Here is a 27478-nt window from a genome sequence, read left to right on the forward strand (position 1 = left end):
CCCCCCCCAATCTATCTCGTATGTAAGGAACCAATTTCTGCAGTCAGTGATGCAAATCATTAGCAGCCATCATTAGTTAATTTTCATTAAAATGGTACTGATAATGTTGCTGTTCTACTTTGTGACATTTCCAGTGTTTGGGTATTTCCTGGTGATCCCATTAACTTCTAAGTTAATTGCCATACTTCATGGCTGAAATGTAAAAAGCCTGTAGTTAAGCAGATTTTCCTTTTGTAAAGGTAGCATAGAAGTACTGAATTAGAAGTACCATTTCTGCGTTGCTGTTTCACCAAGATGTGTCATCACCTTATCTTTCAAAATTTCTAACATTGTTCCAAAACAACTTTAAAAGGCTCTGCTTGTCAATACCCGGTCTTATTACATGAAATTGAATACTATATCATTAGCTTAAGCAAGTATAAACTTTAAAACTGTAACACATCATAACTGAAGAAGTGTTACTATATTATATCTCCCAACTATACTTTTCAGTTTGACCCCTGTGAAGTGCAAAGTACTGCAGTAGTTTTCATTGTGTAGAACATGTGTAGTATACTATTGTGCAGTTGTTTTGGGGATAATTTCTAAATTTGTGATTAATTTTTGGCACTTCTTCCATTTTTTCCTTTAGCTGTTATTAGACTCATGTACGGAAGATTCCCCAGGAAGCAGATTGCCATAGCAAGTACATATTTTACTGTATTTTTAGAAGGTGTACAATAGGTTGGATACTATTCTTTACCAAGTATGAGCAACAACACTGGACGTAATCCTTGCTAGATTACTATACGCAGATTGCACTATGATCAGTCTGCCCCTTTAATATTTTTTATAAAAAGTAATTTATTGCATCCAAATAATCATGAATTGAAGTACATAACTCTTAAACATTGAGAATCAAAGACCAAATTTTGATCCATAGTTCCATCTTTGCACAGATGGCTGCAAGAAGAAATATTTCAAAATAGGAGAAGGAATTTTTCACTCTTGAAATATGCTTTATTCCATCTTAATGTTGCTGCTCTTCACAGATTCGCTTTGTTTAGAAACTTTCCTTGACTATGGGCTTGTTAGATGATTAACAGAAAACAAAACTCCTACCATCTCATATTTTCCACTTTACAAGAGTCCAGCCATGCCATAGATATTTTCCATTCTTGGTCTTGATATCCTACAGATGTGGAATTACACTATATGGGAATGCATTGTGGAATTGTGCATGTGTCTTTTACTTTACTGAGTTAATTTCTCCATTACTTTAGCTACACTGAATGTGGGCATTGAGCCTAGTGGAGTAACACTTGCTGTACCAACAATTTTCTACGCCTTAATTCAGATAAAGCTTATCTGTCAAATCAAATAGAAACTGCCAGCATTTGCAGATTATTTACTTTTCCAAATTCCTCTTTGTCTTATGATAGCGAACAGAACTAAAAGGGACAGGAAACTGTTGAATGCAAAGGTCTGGAACTTCAAGTTGTCTTAATAGTTCCATCCCCTTTGAAAAATATACTGCAAAAATAAACGTCACTGGTGCAGAACTTGGGGCTTTTTTGAATGAAGAGCTAGGAGTGTAAAGCTTGTTTCCCTGGAAGTGTGGACTTCCTTTCATCTGAACTGACATGCTGTTCTTCAACATCATTTCACTGGGAAAAAGAGATAGATATAATATATATATATTTTATATATAATATATATAATATATGTAATATAGGGAGTACACACATAAATACAAAGGCTTAAAATTTTGGCATGGTTTTTTTTTTTCCCCTAAGGAAATGCTTATCTTGATGCTATGATATTTGGATTTAGAATAATAGCCATGTTCTGTAGCTATAGGAAAGAAGAGGCGTGGACGATCAGTATCTTAGGGAGGACAGATACAATGGTTTTGCTTTTTTCTCTGTATTGTATTTACTATTAGAAATTTAATTAAAATTAACAGCTGTATAATACGTTATCCTGTTTCGAAGTGGAAGATAACTTGGCCATGGGTGGCAAGGAAGCTGGAAACACCAATGTCTGCATGATTTTTGCTAGCCCACATAATGCATTGTAATTATTCCAACTGCCTTCTCTTTCTCCAGTCTATGTTGTGCCTTAGTGTGTTACTCTTATACTGTGTCTGCAGTGGTTGGAGTTTGTGGACATGTATTCACATAAACTTACTGTACATCTGTCACTTATTTTGACAGGCTGTTCCTTGCTACTTTGCTTTTAAGGAAGATTCGTTAGCAATGGATATGTTGTTTTCCATTCATGTACTTTATGTCTCTTTTTTTCCAGAAGATTTTTGTTTCCAGGAATTAGCATTGGTAATTCATTCAGATGGTTTTTTTCTGCCAGCAAATTGATCTTATCTACATTTATTATTAATCTATGTGTTTAGAAGCAGAAGTTAACTCTGCTTTGTTGAGAAAGTGGCAAGTTTGTCAAATTCTACTCTTTTTTAAATTAATAACGCAACTTCTTATTAAAGCATTTTTCAAGGAGTCACAAAAGAAAGTCTTACACCATCTACAGTGCATAGTTTTTAACGTATGTCACCTTCTCCCCAGGTTAGTGGCAGAGACTCCTGACATAACCATGCCTTCATTTGGTGCCTTTGAATATGGCTGTGCTATTCTTTTCCCTTTAGTGGCACAGTTGAGCACCTTGGTAGCAGCAGGACTGTTAGGATAGATACAAACAAACATGTGCTCCTTAATAGCAGACATTATCAAGGCCATCTGAATCTTAATTATTTAAGACTGAAGACATTGCCAGTGATGATCTGGCAGTGGCTCGTGGGGAAGCTTAAAGATTCTGTTAATTTGGATGGGGTTTGTTTGCTTTATTATGGACTTTAAGTGAAACTAGAGTGGTGACATAGGAGAGGACAGGTGCTTCCATTATGATAAAACAAATGCAGACTCCCCTTTTATTTCTTCTGATTTTTGTTTTCCTAAACTAATCCTTCTACTGCCCTGTAAGGTTAATCCCTATTCACTCTGCTATGGTTCCTATCAGTAAACAGCTCCAAAGCCTTAAATTCTCTGTCATAGAATTTGGTGAGTTTTGTCTGGCAGACTGTGCCGTAACTCAATCAGTCTCTTGAATTACTAGATTGTTCCTTCAAAAGGTTTTGAGCTTCCTTGCCATTTCTTTTCTGAGCTGTAAGAATGGAATTGTGCTGGTTGTTAGGTATGCACTACTGCTATAAATACTAAGTGGATTATATGTGAACGTTAGAGCCAAGAATGCCTGCATTGAAGTCCATTGTTACCATTGTTTCAACAGCCTTGGACAATTCACATGTTCTTTCATTGTCGTATTTTCTTCTATGTGTAAAAGGAATGACATCTATCCACTCCATGGTGGAATGTCAGGAATAATTAGCTAGTATCTATGTGGTAGTTATTGAATAGTGCTGTATGAATACCTCCTGTATCATCTTATTTAGCTCAAACTGTAAAGTTTTATGGCATTTGAATTCTGCTCCTGCTGCAGCATATAAGTGGGCTACCTGATAATTATGTTGTTTAGCTTTGGTGTCCAGACTGATCTCCTTTAACTGTACCGTATCTTCTCTATTGAAATAGAGGCCCTTTCATGGTGAGCATTAGCTTATAGGAATTGCCAACCATTGCCCTCTACTGGACAGCGCTAGACTTAGTTAAAGTGCTTATCTCGGTTTGGGCTAGAAAGTTGGACGCTGAGAGAATACACTAACATTTCTTCAGGAATTTGAGTTGTGAAAGAGGCAATTGCTTTGTCAGTGGTTCTGCGTGTCGTGGTTTGAGCCCAGACGGTAACTCGGAACCACGCAGCCGCTCGCTCACTCCCCCCCTTCTTCCTCCGGGATGGGGAGGAGAATCAAAAGAATGTAACTCCCACGGGTTGAGATAAGAGCAGTCCCGTAACTAAGGTATAATACGAAACCACTACTGCTACCACCAGTGATAATAATGATTAGTGTAATAACAAGGGGAGAGGATACAATTGCTCACCACCCGCTGACTGATACCGAGCCCGACCCGAGCAGTGATCTGGGCCTTCCGGGTAACTCCCCCCGGTTTATATACTGGGCATGACGTGCCATGGTATGGAATAGCCCTATGGCCAGTTTGGGTCAGGTGTCCTGTCTCTGCTTCCTCCCGGCTTCCCCTCCTCCCTGGCAAAGCATGAGACTGAGAAAGACCTTGGTCAGAGTAAGCATTACTTAGCAACAACTAAAAACATCGGTGTTATCAGCGTTGTTCCCAGGCTGAAAGTTAAAAAACACAGCACTCCACCAGCTACTAAGAAGGAGAAAAATGACTGCTATAGCTGAACCCAGGACACTGCACTTCAGGATCTTTTACTTCTTCAGCCATTAACAAATATTAGATTTTACCGGTAATGATTTGCAAATAACTTTAGATACCACTGTTCATGGATACTGACTTAGCAATTCAGCCAGCCTGAATTTTGTCATTTTTTTCCAGTAAGAAAATGGAAGCATCTAACATCCACAGCCTAGCCCATTCCAACAACACAGCTCAAGTTTTGGAAAAAAAAAAAAAAAAGAGAGGAAAAAAACCATGATAATATCCTATTAGTAAGTTTGAAGTGCTTAGTGACAAATGGACAGGCTTTTAGCAGAAAATAAATGAAATTCACTAGGCAGTGTAGTTATTGCACCTAACTACAGGACTGCATAGGGTCTTCACATTGCTGAGTGTCCAAAACATGATAGTCTGCTTAGCTCTTTCATAAAAGAGGATAGAAAATAAATATAGCCTCTTTGATTTTATTTTTTTAGTGGTGTGATATGCCAGTATGACTTGGTCAGGGCATGAAGTCTTCAGTTTTAGAAAGGCATAATAGATTACCAAATCTGTTTAGAATACTGTTTAGCAGGATTGCCTTCTAACTTGCTTAGCCCTTAGCCATATGCCCCCAGCTGTTTTTCTGTCTGTGCTAGACATTGGGTGACAGGGACCAGAGTCAAGTGTTTCATAGATTGCAGCAGCCCCTGAAATGCAGAGGGGAAATAAAAGCATGGAAACTTACCACATCCTACAATCTAATATAGTCGTATCTTTTGTGCTTTACTGTTACCACATGATTTTTTGGTTTTTTTCCTTCTCACTCTCTGCCTATGTCACATCTTCTGTGTTCTGTGAACAATCTGTGTGTATGTAGGTGGCCGTTCGTTATAATGCACTGCCTGTTCAGCTTAACTATGCTTTTTCAGGAGGTATATATGCTTTGTCAAAAAATATAATGCATATCGTAGACACTATATTGTCTGAAAGGAAGATCATGAACAATGGCAAAAAGTGAAAACAGGGGAAAGTAATAAATATGAAAGAAAGATACAGCAAAATTAATAGATGGGAAAAAAAATTACAGTAAGCCTTTGAAATGCCCTTAATCCTCACTGTAGTTGTGAACTTAGTCCTGAAGCCCTTTCATGTTCTTTGCCCTCCGGTACACAGTTTATGGCAGAGCATTCAAAGGAGTAGAAACTATTTGCAAAGGTCACAAGGAAAAATAAAGCTACTGTTGCTACTGTCTGAATGGTATCCATCCAAACATCTACCAGCTGCCATCCAAACATGTTTATACTGCTATTCATTTGAGGATAAATACAGAGGAGCCACATCTAACTCTAGTAGTACACATCCAAAACACAGTGATCTGTATCTAATTCTGCCAGGGTAAATAGCAGCTTATTAAAACACAGGAAGAGATTACTAATGATCTGTTCCTTTGAGAAACCTCCATATTAATTTTGAAAAAGTACCTACCTCAAGTTCAAGATCTTTATGGCTACCAAAATAAAAACAGTCATCTCTTCACTGTCCTTGGATAGATCAGCTGGTTTGATGATGACCCATGTCACAAGTCCAGAACTGTCGCATTTGACTTCTGCAAACCTACATGAGTTTGGAGTGGCATAAGTATATATCTGAGGTCCTGGGACTTTATTTGTCATACCAGATCAAGTCTGGATAGATGAGGATCAAATTCACGTGCAGCATTGCATTAACATGGTTACATAGCTTCTGAGACTGAGCTAGCACTGCATGCCCAGGCAGTACGTTTTCAGAGCTATTAAGCCATCTCAGACAGAGGCATGTATTCTGTTTCTTTGTTTGCCAAGCTGTTTACTATCTGTCTTAGTGAAGAGTTGATTGTAACTTAACTGTGTACTTACCCTAATGTTAAAATAAAACAAAAATAAAATTTCACTTATGACAATAGGTTCAGCCTTTTTAAAAAATAATTTCCATGCCAATTTTGCAATACTTGTACTGAAGAGATATCTGTATATGTAGAGAGAGGGAGATGCCTAATCACCTGTCTTCAGCACTCTCCACACTGTCAGAAACTCTTTGATCCTTGTCTGTCCAAATGTCCTGTAGACTTAGCATCTATTTTAGACATTTATTTGGGGATGGAGTTAACTTCTTTTTAAGAATGCCTCTCCACATTGATTACACAGGTGGCCAACACAGTAAGTTGAGGCTCAACAGAGTCCCAACTGAGATAGCTATCCATACTTCTGCACAATGAAAAGAACAAGTTCTTAACAGAAGATGATGTTAGAAAATCTGATTAATGCCTTATTTTGTCAATCACATTTTCTAAAACTACAGGCTTCAAAATACTACAGAACTGCTGACACCAGCTCAATATTTGTGAATTCAAAACCAGTTGTATTTTGTGGTCCTGCACATTTCTATGCTGGGTGAAATCCTTGCCCTGCTGACATAAGTGGTAAATTAGTAAAGCTGCCATTGACTTAGCTGGGATCAGGATCTTGCTCCTTGTGGTCAAAGGATTTACGTTGCCTTGTTGGTCTGTTCTTGATGTTTCTTTGAACAGCCTTTTTTCTCAGGGCATCTGATTCAGTAGGTAGATTTATTCATTTCTACACTGATCTTTTTATTTTATTTTACTACCACATAGAAATTCTCTTGGAGTTTTAAACTGCCAGAGGAAGTAAAGAATAGTGGACAACTCTATAGAAATAGTGGAGAAAATAATTTTGAACTTTCACTTCAGATGTGAAATTATGTGGATCCATAGTGGGAAATTTCTTGGGAACTAGAAAAATTATCTGTTTCTTGGCTTTTAAAAAAATGGCATCTGAGACTATGCTTTTGTGTATGCAAGTAATTCACCAATTCACCGGAGTGCTTCAATTTAATCTCTGTGTACCAATATACAAACTTTTTAATAGGGCAGAGATTTGCATTTAAATGTACATTATCAACTATCTTGAACAGACCTGAAAATTGGAGTAGCTGATGAGCACCTGATCAAAAATGCTATGTGCTGTTTATGCTTTGAAGCTTTTCTGTTGAAAAAATTATTAGAAATACTGTAGTGTTGAGCATATGCTGACTTTATGTTGATTCTTGTTTTCAGAAAATTACTCTTTTTCTGAGATTAAGCTCAAGTGCATCCATTAATAACATCGTGAGTGATTAAAACTAAAATGGCTTAGCAAATTGTTAATATTAGTGAAAAGTGGCAATTGTTTTATAACTGCCATAGTCCTGTGAGGATGTCCATGCTGGGGAAAATTACCAGTACATCTATTATTCTGATTCTGAATGCCTTAAAGCTTCTTATTTTCTATTTTTGCCTTGGGCAAATTCTGCTTGTCTACAGCCTGCTTAAAATTACTGTTTACAACATAATTATTTTTCCAGCAATTACCATATCTCTCCTTAGGTTTCTTTATTTATAGGGAAAAAATATGCCATGAACCTGTGCACTATTTAGACAAAATTATCCTCAGGTTTTGATTTATTTTAAAGATGAAAATATAACTAGGTGTTACTAATAGCTAGGGGTTTATCAACACCTTTTCTATATGTGTGTCACCCTGTAACCTTCCAGTTGTATTTGGACCATACCACACCACAATATGGTCTAGTTGTCCATGAACATATATTAATTAACCTTTCTTTCTCCAAAAAAGACCCCCACAACTTAGATATGCATACACATAAACACTCCTGAGGTAATTTTGTTTTGAATATCAAATACTTGAATCCTTTTTTGAGGATTGAAAATGTGTGAATGAACATCAAATGCTGTTTTGAGTGCTGTTTCTGACTCAGCAGCAACACAAGATTTCTTTTTAAAACGCAATAGTTATGATTATAAAATGTAATTATATAAAATGGACAATTTAAAAGCACTAGTGTTCGATTTGAGGAAAAGTGGATACTAGCCTGGAAACATCTGCCTTTCTTTCTGGAATTAAAATTACGCTTTACACCAAATACTCATTCTGCCAGACTCATGCTCGGTAATTGAGCAGTCTGCCCCACTGTAGTCATTTTAAATGCTCTTAAATGTTGATGAATGCACCATAAAATCTAGGGCATTTCAAGAAAGCCGAAGTACATTCTCTAGAGCTTGATATATCATACAAAATGAGTGACTGTTTGTCTGTGTAGTGAGATTTTTAATCTGTTGCAAATTACTGAAGTCAAGGGAGTTGTGTTAAACTGTGAATCTGGCTTATGCTTTCTTTCTTTACGACGTATTTAAGAGTATACCAAAGAAGAATGAAAATGTAACCATGAAAAGGAGTAGTTCTGAGTCTCTTATAACCTTGTAAACCGTTTGTAGAAGAAAGCTATTAAAATGCTGTTGACAAGCTTTATCAGTTCCCCAAGTTTTACGTGCATGAATTTTTCTTATATTGGGGGCGAAATACTGCTTGCTTTACAAATGCAACACATGCTTTGTGATTCAGTTCATGTAAATAGTGAAAATTTGATCTGACTTTTTACAGATAGATTGTGCATGCCATCCTTATTTCCTTGAGAGCTATTCACCCAAATAGCCTGAATAATGTAAAGACTGGGTTCACAGTTTATTCTCAATATTTATTTCTTCTTTAAATAGTATGTTTTAATTAAGAATAAACATGAAGAGAATACAGCGATGCAACCCTTATGAACCTACAGGAACTAAACAGAGGTGTAGATGCACGTAATGTAAAAAAGTAATTATAGTAAGTAGATGTTGCAGATTTTTACGGTAGAGATGAAAATGTTCGAACAGTAAGAATTGCTCTGGCCGTATTATTTTACTTGGGTAGGTTGCGCTTCACTGCGTTTCCTTCCTCTGCTTAGTCAGTATGAAAATGAAATTCTACTGAATTTCACAAATTGCCATTTGACCTGATGTTGATGTAAGCTTCCAGAAGCTTGTATCAGCACAAGGTCACCAACAGGCAGTCAGGGAATCTAAAAATGGTGCAGAAAAAGAGATTAGGCTTTACTTGGGTTCAGATTATTTAAACAAACAGACAAGAATTTAGGGAAAACAAAATTGTTTTTCTCATCTGATAGGTCAGATCACTTTATTAAATGATACAATTTACATCTCTGGCATGCACTCTCGAATAAAGTATCCTTTGCAGTGAGCAAAAAGTCTTTAGAAGTGAAAAGCCTTTTGTAAAGATAATACAGTCTTTTGCTACTAGGCAGAAATGCAATGTGAATAGATATTTGGTTGTGTTAAAGCAAACCAAAATGAAAACCAATAATGAACAAGAGCTGTGAACATCATCATCTAACGTACCTAAAGAAACTAAATTTTCAGTTACATTGTGTATTCAAATACTGTGGATATTAACAGAGACACCTCTGAGAGTGAACACAGAAACAACGTATTTAAAATACCAAGAGATTTTTTCCTCACGTTTACTGAGCAGAGTTGTGCATTCAAACACAAATGTAAGAAATATTTGCATTCATATATTCAGAATTCACTCACAACAGTCACAACTATTTGATAGAAAGATGCTTTGGTAGTGGAGGAATGGGGTGGTAAAACAGAAAGTGAAAAATGCCGTGTGGTTTGTCATAAAGCTCCATATGCATTAATACGTCAGTAGTCTGGGCCTGCTGCTTTCACTGAAATCGGTACATTGTCTCATCTGGTTTTAGCCTGATTTCCTTTGTAAACAAGGCTATATGATCTGTCTGCATGCCTGTGTGTATGTCTCTCCTCCCAATAATAACTTTGAAAATGTTTATGTTTCCTTTCTATGTGGCAGTGGAATAGATCTCAAAGACTTTGAGATCTTTGCCCGCAGGCTTTGTAAAAATAGACAGCTGGGTGGAGGATGGATACACTTGCCAGTGTTGCTATTGAGGGGAGTGCTGCAGTGTGAACTCATTCCATATTAGATGATATGAGAGAATCCATATGGGAAAGAGAGCTAGTAAATCCTCAGCAGGAGGAAAAAAATCTGTAGCAGAACATGTTAAACACCCACAATTATCTATGATAAGATCAAACCCCATGAAATTCAATGTCTGTAATTTTCATGTTCACAGAAGTACTTGATGATGAATGCCTTCTTGTAAATAGAAGTAAATTCTAAGGCTACACTTTGTCTTTCTTGGGACATTGGCAAAAAGTCAGTGATTCCATCTGAAACTCTCTGATTCTGCCGTTCTTATGTGTTTGTTGTGTATTGGGGTTTTAGAGCTTGATCATGAGTATATTTTTCTGTATTGCTATGTGATCACAGCATTAAATGCTTTCTAATGTCACTTTGTATGATCATTTCTTTGTAATATCAAAATTTAAAAATACTTTTGGCAATCTTTAAATGCATATAGCTTAAAATTAAACACACATTTCCTTTGTACATGTATGACCTTAGAATTCACGACATACGTTTCAATAAGAATTCAAAAGTTAGGTATCTGATTCTGAGAATTAAAATAAATATGTTAGATAAAAATATGCCATACTGCAAATTCATTAATCTGGTTTCCTGTTTAGCAATGTAAAAGATACAGTTCAAAACAGAAACCTGAACTTGAACTGCATACAGGGAATCATTTTGTTATGGTAATGTGGACCACAGTTCAGCAAAATAAGTAAGCATTATATAATTTTCAGAAATAGGCCTTCCGTGAAATAAACACAAACTGCTCTTTATTGAATAGTTAAGGCTTTGATGACTTTGAGTTATAAACTTCACTGAATTTCACTTGGAATTATAATTTCACCGAAATTAAGTGAAAATTTGACATGTATTTCCAGGGAGATTGGCCTGGATCTTAAGAGAAGCCATTAAGGCTAATGGGACTATCACAGTCCCAATGGTTTCCATGGGAATATTCTCAGTCATGATAAAAGGGGACATTATGGGACTTGGCAGAGAAAAATGTATTTTTGTCTGTGTGGCAGGAAAATTTATTCTGTTTACATGCATATGTGCGAAGCTCATTTTCAGGCATATCATGGCAGCCTTGTTAATGTAATTTTTCTAAATCACCTTTTCTTTGCAAATTTATATTTCATGAAATTAATTTGTAAGGTGCTATAGCAATATGATTCTATTTTCAAAGTTTTCAGCTCCCATGCCTTCGTTTCTTGCTTGATCAAAAGGATCAGTTGATTTCAGGGAGACTTCTGTTTGAACAGAGAATTACTGCCAATGTAAACTCACTAAGGGAATATTTTTCATATAATTATTTGCTTTTATGGGAAGTTCCAGGTCAACTGAACTTGGGTTTATTTCTCCTCTTTCCACTATACCAATTATATTTTATAATATATTTGCTCTAATATATTTTTATAATATATTTGCTCTAATGAAAAAATCTCTGCAAACGGGAATTTTTTGTACTATGTGCTTTCTTACTGTATATGTGTTTCAGTTCATTCTAATCTAATCACTTTACTCATAGTTGACAACCTTACTGAAACTAAGGGTAGCTAATAGTGCTTTTGCAGTAATTTTAGGTGACTGTGCTTGACAGATCCTTGAAGAATGCCCCACAAAATGGGGAGGATGCAGAGCATTTTGTAAAACTTGGAGCATTCATTTAATGCTTTCACAACATCTAAACTACCCAATAAGCTTGGAATACATGTATTTTCAGCCACATATTTCTGCTGTTTAAATAAGCTCAAGTGCAAGATATGTATCACCAGCAAAAATTATTTACCATCTCTTCAGATCCATCAAGACAGTTTAATTGTAACTAACTGTCCAAATATTTGCTACTCATACTAGACTCATACCATTTAAGACATGTCATTAACCCTCTTTCACATACTAATTTCTATCTAGAATAGGTATTGTTCTTGATGAACAATACCTGATCTGTTTTCCAAACTGAGAATACAAATCAAAAGCTTTCTAAACATTGAGCTACCTAGATGCTAAGAATAGCAGCTCAGCCAGTTGGATTACTAGACACTGTATCAGTAAATAGACACTGTGGAGCAAATAGTGCATTTCACAGAGAAATAAAGGCTGTTCAGCCTCTGACTTGTTTGTTAGTTTATTACAAAGTTAACTTGCAATCCAGTTTAAATGCACTCTAAATACTGTCCTTATCCTTTTTGCTGTTCAAGTATCATGGTACTGATCTCTGTTAATAACACCTAGCTTCCTGTTGGGTTTGAATTATTTGATTAATTACAATATGCAAAGCTTCATCGAAACTGTCTTGAAATCCATCTGAAATCGGTGACTGCTCAAGAGTGAATATGTCTATGTGTTGTAAGGATTGGTACCAGGTACCATGGCCACAGATGTATTTTAACTGTTGCTACAGTAAAAATACTCAGTGGTTTACTTTCTTAGGTCATTTAAAAAATGCAGTAAAGAAAAATGTGGCAAATAAGGCAGTGCTTCCAAGTATTCCACTTCCACTGGAACTTTCCCAAGTCTGGTTATATCTAGTACCTTGGAACCCAAATGTCAAACATACCCAGAAAACCTGTGAGATCCTGTAAAATACTTCTTGCCTTTAAAATGCCCTTATTTTACTTCCGCTACCATACACACACGCTAACTTTACTGCAAGCACTTGTACTGTCTCCATCTACATCCTTTCTAGATCTTTGTATCAAGTACCTTGGTTGCCCCGCTTTCATCCTACCCCTCACCTCAAGATATCTGCATTTTTGCCTTTTGAGGAACAGAACAATCTTAGGTTAGGTGTAAAACTGAGTCTATTGTAGAGCCCTGCGGTCATGTGAAAACTCTGCTCCATTCAATTTTGCCTCCTCATTTCTATAGTTCAGAGATTGTCAGGCCAGCAAGAAATTCCTTCTCCAACTCAAATCTAAGGCTTGTAAAGTTGGAAGAAGGGAAAATACGCCAGGCCCTTCAGCTGCTCATGTTGGACGCCTCCATCCTCTTGGCTGTGGATTGTAGTTTGAATCAGCTGTTGACAAGCAATAGTCAGACCTGGAATCCATGGACATTATATCAGGATCTGTTCTGGACCGTTGACTGCAGTAAGCATACTGCAGGTGAGAGCCAGCCTGCGTGGTCACACTTGGGGCAGACAGGGAGCTTCTGGGGTGTGATATAATACCCGCTCGCTTCCCTCCTAGTAAGGCTACACTACCACTTGTGGCTGGAGGCTCATAAGAAACTTTTTGTTTCCATTCATCTGGTGGCTCAGGAAGTGTTTTCCTGCGAGCAGCTGATACTACATTAGCAGCAATGGATTCCTGCATATTTTGGGGCCCAAAAGCTTCATCCACTAGGCCAAGAGGGGATCTTGCCGCTGCTTCCCAGGGAGTCGGTCTCTTGCCAGGCCTGTCAGCTGCTGTGTCTGTCTTGCTGAAGTAATCAGGGGCAGGTTGAAATGTAAGAGGAGAAGTAGGAGACATGGCTCGAAAAATGAATGAAGAAGGTCTCCCAGGAAGTGATAATGAGCGTCCACTGCTTCTTTCCTAGAAAAACAAAATACCAAATATAGTTACAGTTGTTAGAAAAAAAGGAAGCTTCTTCACTTCCAAACTGGAACAGCAGACCCTGAAAGCACACAACATCTTGGCAATCCCTTTGTATGTCTATGGACTCTTTTTAATACTTTAATTTAGTGGAAGAAGAGGAGTATTAAAAAGGAGGCCGAGAGAGCAACAGGAGCAAAGATAGAGCAAATTGAATTTTTGAGGAAAGTAGATGATAGACCAAAGACAGGCTTTTACTGAAAAGGTATAATTATGTTAGCAACTCTGCATTAGCTAGTGTGCCTTGTTCTGAAAAGGCCATTCTTAATAATGCAGAAGAAAGTCGTGTTGTGACAATTTGTATACATTTACAAGATTCTTTCTAATATGCAGGCACAGGCTACTTTATTTGATAACAGGCTCTGTATAGGATGTCTGTCTGAGAGGATATCTCTGTCAATCTTCTTTTAAGAGAGGCATTTCTTACTCTGAAATTATTAGACTTAACCTAGTTTTCACTTTTCAGGGCACAAAAAGAACACAACAAATTAAAGACGGTAATGCAATCATTCGCTTAATACCCTTACATGATGCTATTTAACTTGGCTTCTTTAAAAGGCAATGCCCTCAAAATTTTGGTACATTCCGACCCATTTATAGGAGCAATCCATTCATATTTGACAAATCCTAATCTTCTTAGTAATACAGCACTTCGAAACAGAAACTATGGTCATGAGAAGGTTCTGCTGCCACAGTCATTTGGCATCATATGAAACAGGTACAAACTTTTCCCCAAGCCAGACGTTCTTTGTGTTACACACGCAAATTGCATTGTTCTTCCTGAGTAATCTCTGTACATGTGGTTCCTAAACTCATTGATTTACACCCATTGATTCATATCCTGAGGTTTAAATGCCTTTAATTCTGAAAGCCGGTGTGAAATTCCAGGCTCCTTTGCCAGAGGCTTCGCTAGAATTTCATTCAAACAACATTGTGTTACTTTTCCTTTTGAGTTTCCAAACTTAAAATACTGTGGACATGATCTAGATAAAAGCTGATAGGTATCTGATCATACAATCTGTATCTTATCTAGCAAAGATTTACACAGAAATGTCATGTTTTATAGGCTTTTCTGTCACAGGATCTTGACACTTTTAGGGAACTTAAAAGACCACTGCTTCACACAGGCTTTTAAATTATGTTTTCGTATCAGCCTTTTATATGAGAGATGGAAACTGAGAAAGAGACTACTGGTTTCATTATTTGCAGTCAGTTTGTTGGTGCTCAGTCTGAATCTCTTAAAAAAGGTGTGACGCACAGAGGTTATGTAATAAGAGTTTCGACGAATTTCACAACTAGTGCTGTACAACAGGGCTATGAACCACTATTCCCAGTTTGCAGTTCTGGAGAGGAAAATCCCCGGTGTTATTAATCCTACCCCCACATACTTATGGCAAGTTTTTACGAGGTTCTACTTCCATCCAGAAAAAAACAAAACAACCCTTCATTTTGGGCTCAGTTATTTTTTAAGAATCCTCACTTAAACCTTGAGATGATCAAACTTTAAAATGCAGCTGATCAGATCATCACATATAGGCAAATCCCAACTGAGTACTCTAAGAGAGTATACAAGCAAGCATATATGATTATTCATTATATAATTGAACTATATAATATAACATATAAAAAATATAATAAGCATGTAAACCAAGAATTATCTATTTGGAAGATAAGTGAATAATAAAATAAGAAAACCCAAAACCTTTTTTTCTCATGGATGAAAGAATGTACTGTCAAGAATGGATTAAAGTTTCCCTGTACCTAATTTAGTTCACCTAATGAGAGCGATCTCTTTTTCTTACCTGCAAAATAAGAGTCCAGGTGATAGATCATGCTTAGGGCCAATGAGTGGCACGCCCGGATAGGCCAGTCAGAATAATTCTCCTCTAATGTATTACGATTTCTTTATTCACTGAATCCACAGAAAAGAGCTTATTCAGCAAGCCTGCTTAGTGCATTTTGCTTAAATTATTGGCAAGAAAACAATTTATAAGGTACAAAACCAAAAGAAGGATGGAAAATGAGATACAGTTTCTATTAGAAGTTAATCTGATAACCTGAACCATGAAACTAAGATACAGTTGCACAGAGGGATGAAAAAGTTGATCAAACAGATCCACCTATTAGTCTACATGTATGAAGTGCTCCCAGGAGGGTTCTGGAGCATTGTCTGTGCTGAGCAGGCAGAAAATTTTCCCTTTATTTAATAGAAATTCCATTTCCAAGCCCTGGAAGTACTTCTTAGAATTCCAGAGATGCAGAGGGAAATGATACTGTTGAAAGAAGGAATATCTGACTTTTCAAGACAGTTAAATGAAGATACTGTTTAGTCTGTCATGTAGAGATGAGCTCGAGAGTTCATAAAGTCACAGAAGTATTTTTTGGGCCTGAGCATAACTAATAAAGCAAGAGTTAATTTTCTTTGACAGAGTTTAATCAGAGAATGAAAAGTTATCAATCAAGTGTATTTCACTATTTGTCTAACAAAATGGGCCATTCCACTGTGTTGTGAAGGCCATTCTACTGTGTAAAAGCAGAAATAGTATAGACAAAATTAAATGCGTAATTATGGTGAGTTCTACATTTTTTTAAAACAGGTGGTAGATGAGATTCAACAGAAAATCAAGATTGTTAATGGAAAATAAGATACTATTCTATGATGATGAAAACTATTCTATAGATAGCTTTGTTATCATACAAGGCAAAGAAAGGGAACTGGCAGAAGAAAATCACCTCATATTAAAAAAAAAACCCCAACTCTATGAATCAAGCAATACAGTTACAGGAACTAGCACAGGGTTTTGACAAACAGATTCGGGGATGAGTGTTTTACTGGCTTGAGAATCTCCCTATGTCCTTAATTTGGAAGACACAATGACCAAGTGTTTGTACTTCAAATCATACCTATCAATGGCACATGTAATGTCATGCAAATCATGAATTCAGCATGTAAGGGTTGTTGTAGAAAAAGCAGAATGTCAAATACTGATAATCTGGACAATATTATTATGTCTTTTGAATTGGTCCTTATAAAAAAAATCAAACAGCCAAATCCTGTGAGATGCCTTGGATATGGAAGAGTTTAGTCTCATAGGCAAATAAAAATATTTTCTCCATTTTGGTGTGAAATTCTTCTTGGTTTATTAGCTTTCGTGCAGTATGGCTCTGTATTTGGCTAGAATGTTAGGCCGTGCAGGAAAATAAATACACAGGCAGCGAACTGGAACATCAGTAGTGCCATCGGAATGATTTTGGTTATACTAATATTCCTTGTACTCATTTTCTTTTTTTGTTTTTAGCTTTAGTCAGGGTCTTGAGGATAAAATGACTGGGTAAGAATCCAAATAGTTTGTAGTGTGTCATGAGGTGAAGAATGTTTCCTTACGTAAGGATGGCTTTCCTTGGTTCTGAATAGGATTACCCAGTGATCACTCTATCAGATGAAAACATCTGTGACTGATGATAGTTTTTTCCAATGGAATTCGATTTATAGTCTGTCAGGTAACCTGCAGCAACTGTAACAATTTAACTGGCCAGTAAGAGGTTGTGCCAGTTTGCCTGGAAAAAAGAAACATTCCTTAAAAGTTGATAAACATTCACCTTTTCTGATATTTTTTTAACTTGCATATTCATGGACATTTCTACATTTTGTCTTAATAGCCATTATCTGAATGACATCATTCTGACAGAAAAACAGGCCAGATCATCCAAAGAATGCCCCAGGGGTCTGCTTTGTTAGGTGGTAAGTATTGTATTTGGAGACTAGATACATTGGGTACAATGAACACATTCAGTAAGATCTGTATTGCTGAAGATAATCAGCAATTCCTTACATCCAGAAGCATGATTTTGCTAAAATATAAGTGTGAAATAATGCAGAAACTGAGAGATGATCAATATTGCCTTTTTTTCATTGCAGTTAGTTTATTTTTGGTAGTGGTGTTCCTAGACTGAATGTCTAGGTCTGAATATTTCTAAATTCAAGTCAGGTCCATATTTGATACTCATATACTGATTTCTGTCACTACTTTGGTGATCAGCCCCTTCAAACTAACAAACACAAACTTTAGAATTAAGGCAACGTCTAGTCACTACAATTCATCATTCACTTACTGGACAGCAGCAGCCAGACATAGTGGTGCTTTCTATTATTTTCCCTTCATATTTAATTCTTGGAGATACATCTTTTGACAAGTAAGTACTAAAAAGAAGGTACAAACCACACATCATAAGTGAGACATTGGGAAATAAGAAGTGCAAGTAGTTAATAATTATTCTACAAGAAGATCATAAAAAGAGGGATAGAGATTTTCCATTTCTTCCCAGAAATCGAGAGAGAAGGAAAAGCAGAGTGATATGCTACCAGCGTTATGACATTATCACACATTGTGTTACAGTAATCTTGTTGTAAAGCATTGGTTATAATACCGTACCAGCACTCAAAGTTTTATGCTGCAAAACAAACCAGAACCACATAGAGTGATATATTTGTTCTTTTCCGTTGCCTCATGTGAATGTTTTCAGAGGGAAGGATCTTTTCTACAATAGTTATTTAAGGGAAAGTGATTCTTATATGTGAAGAAGAGGAAAGGCAGTTAAGAACTGTCTTGTTTAGGTTAACACTGATTTTAAAAATGTAAACTACTTATGAACTGGCTAGTGAAGAAAACATTTATTGTACCACAAGCATTTTAGATATTTATAAGCTGTGTATTAATAAAAGCTAAAGCAAATGTAATATTACTTCCAAAAGAAACTATTTTGATATATACATAAATGAATATAAACACAGTACTTATAAAAGGTTTTTGCAAATATAGATCTATTTAATGTAAGTAAGAGTGTGAATGTATACCATTGTTTCAATAGTATCTAATCAATAGCCCAGAAAAATTGGTTATTTGGAACTTACTGCTATTTCAAATTTTGTGATAATTACGAAAAGCTGAAAGACACAAAGAGCAATACTTAATTTCATTAAATAGTGCAGATTTTAAAGGCATGAGTCGGAAAGATATTTTTTATCTTAGAGACCAGATGGGAATGCAAAATACTACTTAGTGAAACGATTTCACAATATCTTTTTCTGTCTCAGGTGGCATATCTCCATAGTAAGTGAAAACTGCTCATATGTCTACAGGCTGAAACTGCCTTTTCAGCAGTTAAAGAGACATATACTACCTTTTCGAAAACAAGCAAGAGTTCTATTTTCAGAAGTAGATTGGACTCTTAATAGCCCAGCGAAATTCTCTGCAAACATACACTCCCAGCTGATTAAGTTGCTTGAAAAAAATTGACCTAGGTGTCTAAGTCATTAAGGCAGTTTTATTTTTATCCTTTCATTATAGTCCCATATCAAAACATGTTCAAATCTGAGTTAACATTAGCGCCTGACTAATGTTTACACAAAAAGGGGATGAAGAAGGAGGAAGCAGATAAAACAATTGTTCTGTCTCAAAAAATGACTGCCTTTATAAAAAGCCCAGAGTGATGCATTTCTCATTTTGCTTTCTATCGGATTATAATGGCTACTACAGCTAGAGACCAAACAACTGAGAAAATGGTAGGACAAAATATTAAATACTTTCTTTTTATGCCTTTTAATTCTATCATTCTTTCTATTTTTTAAACAAAACCCAAGCACTTCAGATTTTTAAACTGAACTGTTTATAGAAGGGAGACATATTGTTAATTTTATTACAGCTTTTTTCATCCCAAACCATTTGCAGTTTAGACTTTACGTAATGAAAAATAATTTCTCTCTGAAATACTGCCAGCACTGGAGTAAATGCTACAGCTATTATACAATATTAAAAAAAAAAAAAACCAAAAAACCAAAACTTGACATAAGATGGAAAAGTCATATTTATTTGAAACTCTGGAAATAATTTATAGCAGGCTAAAATTGGAATGCAGCATTTTGGTTAATAATGGCTGGGGAGGCAGGGAATCTTCTAATCTATCTAACAATTAAAGCCTTGTCAGGGGCTGTACTGAGACTAGTAAAAAATTAAAATCACATAGTTCATGTCTGATCCTAGCTTCTTTAAAGCTGTCTTGTCAGCACTTGCTTTCAAAAGTTTATGGGGAATTTCAGAACTGGAACCTAGATTATTCTAAGTTTAGACTGTTTATGACTGTGGTATTATTTCAGGTAAGAATAATTGTGATATTGTTGGTATACAAACTAATGAAATAGCTACTGTCAAACATCTTATATAAGCTTTGTGACAAATTCTGCTTCTCGCAGTAAAGTCCTTTTTGACTGTCAAGTAATGGTAGAAGAGAAAAGTAAGATAGTAGAATTAGGCTTTCACTGCTGCAGAATGTCGATGTGGAAAAGAAATGTAAGAGTGCTGCTAACCTGTATTAAATTAGTTATTCAGTTAGCTCAGTTTGCACCTGTGTAAATAAGAGAAAATTAAGTGCTTTCTATTATAATTTATCTTTATCCATATATTATTATCAAAATACAATACAGTTATGCCTATAAAAAGCAAATGGATGAAACTTTTTTGGCCTCTTAGCTTTCCTTGAATAGCCTTAAGGTATCTTAGCCTTCCGTGGAATAGACAGTTTATTTCTTGTAAGAAGAACATCTGCTGCCATCTTCTGGACTTGTGTATTACACAGCTTAGAGGAAGGCTTTAGAAGATGAGGACTTGAGAATGAACGTTTGAAAAACAAGGGCAAAGTTGGTCCTAGTTTCTGACCTTGCTATTTTATATGAACAATGAAAGGGTTTAAAGTTATTATAAAGACTAATGATATTCTTTTCTAAAATCAAATATTTATGATATTGTAATACTTGAAGGTGGTGGCATTGTTGTTGCTTAACGTATCCAAAATAAAAGATAAATTATCCAGTTCTTTATGATTTTCTTATAAGGTCTTTCAAACTGAAATTTTCTGGTGCAGTTATTTGGTTTTTTCTTCTTTATTTCATCCTAAATAATTCAGCCATTTCAGATGCATTTTAACCAGCTGAACCTATATAGTTCAGCCATTTCAAGAGTGAGAGTAGGGAAAAATACATGTCAGTGACAAAAAATTCTAGCATCTTTTTGCTTGAAAAGTGGTACCACTACATGCTTTAAAACTAGTTTTAGACTGATCTTTGTATCTGACATGTCTCATATTTCCATGCAGACTTGCCTTTGTATATTCAGGCTAAGAGCCTTATATAGGCTCAGTGGGAGCACCTTGCTTTTTACACCCAGTTCCCGAGAACTCTGTTAGTGGCGATAAGACTCTGTTAGAACTTGGTCTTTGAACACCACCATAGGTCTGCCACACAGAAGAACAAAGAGGCTCTCCTTGTGCTTATGCTACCATAAGTTTGTGAAGGTTTCAGGTGGACTGAAATTAAAAACAGTTAGGAATAGGGTTTTTCCTTTGAAAACTGCAGAGAATAACAGGAACCGGATTAGCATGCTTAATAAAGAAAAAGTCTTTGCCTGCCTTACTCAAGGAAGCAAATGTTAAAACCATGGAAATAGTATCATGTGGTTCGTCTTAGCTTGCAAAGGAAGAGTTCTTCTGTAGAGATCCTTCAGACACTGTATTGCACTGAGCTTCAGGATTTTTCCTACTTTTTAAATAATTTGATGAAAAACCAAAAGTGCTTCCTGTAGTAATCAATCAGCCTGAAAAGCACTTGCCAGGCATAGCTCCCCAGTGATTCCAACTCCTCCCTTATGTAATCACATACAAAGGTAATGTTTACCATAAAGTAAGAACAGCCATTGTCATAGATACTGTGAACTTGTGACGGTGGCATCAAGCGTGCTATATGAAATTGTCAGGCTCAGGAAATCTCGGGAAATCTACCAGCAAATGAGTAATTCAGAGCTTCTGAATCCACAGGTTTTTGAAGATCTTGTCAAGTTTCTTCTTTGTATAACATTTCTATTTCAAGCTGAGTAGAGTCATTACAAAACGTTATGCCAAGCTGTGTAATTAAGGTATGCACTTGCCATGCTGCACTGCCAAAGTGATCAGTGGAATCCTGGGTGTATGACTTCAGGCAAAGAAAAGTGTTCTCAAGTTTTCTTAAAAATGCAAGACTGGAAGAGTGGATCTTTTTAGAACTGTTTTTGGGGGGTTTTTTGGGTTGGGGTTGGTTTTTTTTTTTCCCTAAAGCTATGAAATGTGGAAAAGAATCTTGGTAAAAGAGAGGAGAAAGATTTGAGAATTGTTAGTTGCAAAGAGTGCTGTCATTTCACTGGTATTTCCCTACCTTCATAGTGAATTCCCCACAAGGATGCTGGAGCAGCAGAGCATGATGGCAAGGCTGATCCTTTGTTGAGGTGTTGTCCTGGATACTTGATAAACAGTGCTCCTCCCAGATCACATCATCTACTGTCAAGTTCTCTTCATAATTGTTTATAATCTTTTATCAGAGTTTACCTTAGCACTTTCTAAAACTCTTGTGTGTAGCAGTATCTAGGACAATATGTTTGTAGATCTGTTATCTCTCAGGGCAATAGTCTGTTGGTAGGGCCTGCTTCTTTTTAAAGCTCACTTTTTTCTTTTTTCTGGGTATTAGCATTTTGGTTCTTTCACAGTATCTCTTTGTAAATAGTAGAGGAAAAAAAATCATGCCCAGTGATGTGAGTGCTCTGTCATCCAAGAATAATCTAGAAAATGTCAACAAAAGGCTGGAAATAGTTAGCCATCTCTGTGCAGAATAATTAAACCCTTCTTGCTGATGATTTTCTTTTCTTGCACCTCGAGTATTTCATGATCCTCTGATCATGAGGAATATGATTATCCTCTGCAGTCTCTGCTGGTTTTCTGGAATTTTCTCCCCAGTGCTTGGCTCCCTCTAATCCTAGTAATTTTTTTTCTCATAATTGCTGCTCTGCCATTTAGCACTGATTTTCCTACCTGAACCACACACCAGCTTCTTGCTTCCTAAGATTTGGAGCCTGCTGATACCTCAAATATCTTAGTATTTCATAGAATCATAGAATAGTAAGGGTTGGAAAGGACCTTAAGATCATCTAGTTCCAACCCCCCTGCCATGGGCAGGGACACCTCGCCCTAAACCATGTGGCCCAAGGCTCTGTCCAACCTGGCCTTGAACACCACCAGGGATGGAGCATCCACAACCTCCCTGGGCGACCCATTCCAGTGCTTCACGACCCTCACTGTAAAGAACTTCTTCCTTGTATCTAATCTAAACTTCCCCTGTTGAAGTTTGAAGCCGTTACCCCTTGTCCTACCACTACAGTCCCTGATGAAGAGTCCCTCCCCAGCATCCTTGTAGGCCCCCTTCAGATACTGGAAGGCTGCTCTGAGGTCTCCACGCAGCCTTCTCTTCTCCAGGCTGAACAGCCCCAACTCTCTCAGCCTGTCTCACACAGGAGGTGCTCCAGCCCCTGATCATCCTTGTGGCCCTCCTCTGGACTCACTCCAACAGCTCCATGTCCTTTTTATGTTGAGAACACCAGAACTGTACACAGTACTCGAAGTGAGGTCTCACGAGAGCAGAGTAGAGGGGCAGGATCAGCTCCTTTGACCTGCTGGTCACGCTTCTTTTGATGCAGCCCAGGATACGGTTGGCTTTCTGGGCTGCAAGTGCACACTGAAGCCGGCTCATGTTAAGCTTCTCATCAACCAATACCCCCAGGTCCTTTTCTGCAGGGCTGCTCTGAATCTCTTCTCCGCCCAACCTGTAGCTGTGCCTGGGATTGCCTCGACCCAGGTGTAGGACCTTACACTTGGCTTGGTTAAACTTCATAAGGTTGGCATTGGCCCACCTCACAAGTGTGTCCAGGTCCCTCTGGATGGCATCCCTTCCCTCCAGCGTATCAACCGAACCACACAGCTTGGTGTCGTCGGCAAACTTGCTGAGGGCGCCCTCAATCCCACTGTCCATGTTGCTGTCAAAGATGTTGAACAGGACCGGTCCCAACACCGATCCCTGAGGGACACCACTCGTTACAGGTTTCCAACTGGACATTGAGCCATTTACCACAACTCTTTGCGTGCGGCCATCGAGCCAGTTCTTTACCCACCGAGTGGTCCATCTATCGAATTGATGTCTCTCCAATTTAGAGACAAGGATGTCGTGCGGGACAGTGTCGAAGGCTTTGCACAAGTCCAGGTAGATGACATCAACTGCTCTGCCCCGTCCATCAGTTCCGTGGCTCCATCATAGAAGGCCGCCAAATTGGTCAGGAAGGATTTCCCCTTAGTGAAGCCATGTTGGCTGTCACCAACCACCTCGTTCTTTTTCAGGTGCCTTAGCATGCTTTCCAGGAGAAACTGCTCCAAGATTTTGCCAGGCACAGAGGTGAGACTGACTGGTCTGTAGTTCCCCGGGTCTTCCACCTTCCCCTTCTTGAAAATGGGGGTTATATTACCCTTCTTCCAGTCATCGGGAACTTCACCTGACTGCCAGGATTTTTCGAATATGATGGACAGTGGCTTAGCAACTTCATTCGCCAGCTCCTTCAGGACCCGCAGATGGATTTCATCAGGTCCCATGGACTTGTGCACGTTCAGGTTCTTAAGATGGTCTCAAACCTGATCCTCTCCTACAGTGGGCCTAAGGTCTTCGTTCTCACAGTCCCTGCATTTGCTTTCCAAGACTTGGGTTGTGTGGTCAGAGCATTTTCTGGTGAAGACTGAGGCAAAGAAGTCATTGAGAACCTCAGCCTTCTCCAAATCCATGGTAGCCAGTTCTCCCGATAGCTTCCAGAGAGGGCCCACATTGTCCCTAGTCTGTCTTTTTATTTGTTACGTACCTATAGAAGCCTTTCCTGTTATCTTTCACATCCCTTGCCAAACTTAATTCTAGCTGGGCCTTAGCTTTCCTAACCTGGTCCCTAGCTTCCCAGGCAATGCTCCTATATTCTTCCCAGGCTGCCTGTCCTCGCTTCCACCTTCTATAAGCTTTTTCTTTACAACAAATACATACAAATTTGTTTGAATTCTGAACATTCATTTTAGTGTGAATAATGACAGCACTCTTCCAAAAAGAAAATAAATTCATTGCCACATGATTGCTGTGGTGACAGCAAAATGGGTCACTGCAGTTTTAGGGCTGATTTTGTGTCTTGACTCTTGAATATCTCATAGAAAATAAAATCAGGTATACAAAAATAAATAAAAGTAGGTATATAAAATTAGGATCAGTGTAAGAATACTTCAGGCAAAACTGAACTGACACCTCCTTTTAGTGGCTGATATCAAAATGGCATTGTCTTGATCTCAAAGTGAATTGCCAGTGTGTCTACAAGAGAAGTGGTCATTCCCTGCTGCAAGTCTCTATATGAGTGTATTATAAAGTCCCATGCCATTGGCCAGGTGCTTTTGGAACCAAGCAGCTTATTGTCACTGGATATGGTCATGTATCTTAGGACACAGGCAAAATTGTTTCTTCCATAAGACAGCAAAGAGCAAATGAATGAGGCTTATTTCTATGAGATGGTAATATTTACCCTATAAATGTTCCTACAGAAAAAAAAAAGAAAATCATTGAAATATCTTTCTGGTTATTGCATGACATGTAATCTTTTGCTGAGCAGGAACATGGTAAGAGTGGTTACCCTGGAAAATGGGGGCAGAAGTTAAGCAGTTCTTTGTTCAAGAACTAAATTTTGTATTTTATTTTTGCAACAGAAATTTTAGCTTTTTGTCTAAAAACTACTCATCTACAAAACAAAACTCTTCAATTGAGTTTTATAATAACAGGTTTGTAACTGAGTCAGAAATTGAAAGTATATAAACCCTTGACTGATGTAGCTGTTTTCATGAAAACTTTGTCTGGATTGTGAGACCCAAACTGGTGCAGTATAATACCTCTGTTATGTGCTATAATTAAATGTGCTAAAAAAAACATAAACCACTTAAATTCCTCTTTTAATGTGAGCATACTGTAAGTATTGTTATAACGGGTGGCCTAAAAATCACTGTTAAATATGCTTACATAATGAACATAACAATTGCATCTTGGTAGCCTTGTCGTGTTATGTAAAATAATTCAAATAGCTTTTTCAGAAAACCATTTACAAAAGCTCACTGCCCTTTCAAAGCAAAATTTCAGAGGGCTCCTCTCTACACAAACCATTCATTTTCTTGACATTTCAACTATGTTTGACACCATGATTAGGTTTTAATTTGGACCTGTGACAACAAACAGCTCAACTTTCCTCTAAGTATCTGCTTCACAAGAGACTGACTGCATTTTGGATAAAACTGTTACTTTAAGTAGGCTAGTCTTCTGAAATATTAGTAAGAATTACACACTTACCTGATTAGTAAAAGGAGTCTTGAAGCCGACTTGGATCCAAGCACCATGTGTGTAGAATGATGTGTATGTATGAAATTGAATTCAGAGTTGGACTTTGAATGGGATTTTCAAAAGATCTTAGCTGAGTTAAGAGGACTAGTGTCACTGTGGCTTTTGCTTTTAACTCTTATTGGTGCTTAAAAAAATCCTTCTGTCAATGCTATAGTTCATATGAAATACTTGTATTTGAATAGCAGCAAAAAATCCAAATGTGATCAAAATACAAATTTTCAGCATAGATGCACTTCCTTTTCTTTTGGACAAAGTAAAAAGAAGATAGGCTAGTAGCTATATTTTATAGTGCCATTACAGAAGCTGACTTTTTTCTTATTGCTGTAAACATGCATATGATTTAGTTGACTTCCTAAGTGAACTTTTGGGTTGTGCTGAAAATGAAAGAAATAAATAGCAAAATGATTTTAAAGATGACAACTATGCATTTTTGTCTTTCAGGTGAGTTTAGTTCTAGACAGATGACTCAGGAAACAGAAAGTTTCTGTTTCAGTCCACAGCTCTCATCTAGCTCCTATTAACTTGACTTCTGGCTTTCTGGACAGCTGATTTCCTTTGCATGAGAAGATGTCTCAGCTTTACCTCTTGTTTCTTCTGCTGGTAATTAGAATAATAACACTTATTATTTCTTACTTGGAAAGTGGTATGCCATATATGCATATATATGCTAGAAGTTAGTTTTCAGTAATCTCCACCTTTCACACAGGATACTCAGTCGCTGGTGATGAATTCCAAAAATTTCTGACCTGAGCCTAATAGGAACTGGTGGCCATGCTGCGTGAGCTGCTGTGTCTTGTTAATAGCCACATGCATCAACATCAACACTTGTGGTGGAAGTACAAAACTGCTAAAAATCTCCTCATCGAGGAAATATTCCTGGAGTGGTAGGGTGAACAAGTACAGAAGTGTGATTATAATTTACAGATGTGTTTTACAGAAGGAGACTGTGAGTAAAACCATGTAAGGCAATATGAGGCTGATTGGATGACTATGTATCTCTCTAGCAGCATGACTTCTCTTTGGTAGGGTATCTTTATTCCAAGTAGATACTAGTGTCTTAAACTTCTACCTAGAATAGTGTAGGTAAGTTCAGATATCTTTTACTAGAGGCGAAGAAAGGAGTGAGGAAAAGGAAGGGGAAAGGGAAAGAGAAAGGGCGGGAGGAGATTTCATATTAAAAGGATAGCATAGAAAATAGATTTCCCATACTGTCAGCCTGTACATGAAACAAAAAATAGCAACCAAACAAAAGAAAATAAAGCCAAACAGGCAGAGAGGAAAGGGACAAGTTTAATGATAAAAGAAAAATACAGATATTGACAGTGGAAAAGAGATAGAAGGGAGATCTCCAAAGGATTAAAATTTTGCTTTCTGTTTCCAGATAAATGC

At 37.3% G+C, this 27478-nt stretch overlaps 2 protein-coding genes across 8 annotated transcripts in view; one reads left to right on the top strand and one right to left on the bottom strand.

Moving 5' to 3' along the window:
- Nucleotides 1-27478, top strand: part of SEC24D (SEC24 homolog D, COPII coat complex component) — a 212554-nt gene that overhangs the window by 46116 nt on the left and 138960 nt on the right. For 5 of the 7 annotated variants that reach the window (XM_030481066.1, XM_030481062.1, XM_030481063.1 and 2 more), the window contains exons 4-5: nt 17437-17518; nt 26531-26689. The exons of 1 other annotated variant lie outside the window; for it this stretch is intronic. The gene's annotated coding sequence lies outside the window, so the exon portion shown is untranslated. The remainder of the gene's footprint in view (nt 1-17436; nt 17519-26530; nt 26690-27478) is intronic. One more of the 7 variants, XM_030481067.1, reaches the window with a different exon arrangement.
- The window catches only part of SYNPO2 (synaptopodin 2), an 85896-nt gene continuing 70462 nt past the window's right edge, over nt 12045-27478 (bottom strand). Inside the window, exon 5 of the mRNA XM_030481077.1 lies at nt 12045-13716. Within this exon, the coding sequence (XP_030336937.1) occupies nt 13150-13716 (567 nt within the window). The 3' untranslated portion in view covers nt 12045-13149. The remainder of the gene's footprint in view (nt 13717-27478) is intronic.

The sequence above is a fragment of the Strigops habroptila genome, chromosome 3 (genome assembly GCF_004027225.2).
Source record: "Strigops habroptila isolate Jane chromosome 3, bStrHab1.2.pri, whole genome shotgun sequence".
NCBI lineage: Eukaryota > Metazoa > Chordata > Aves > Psittaciformes > Psittacidae > Strigops > Strigops habroptila.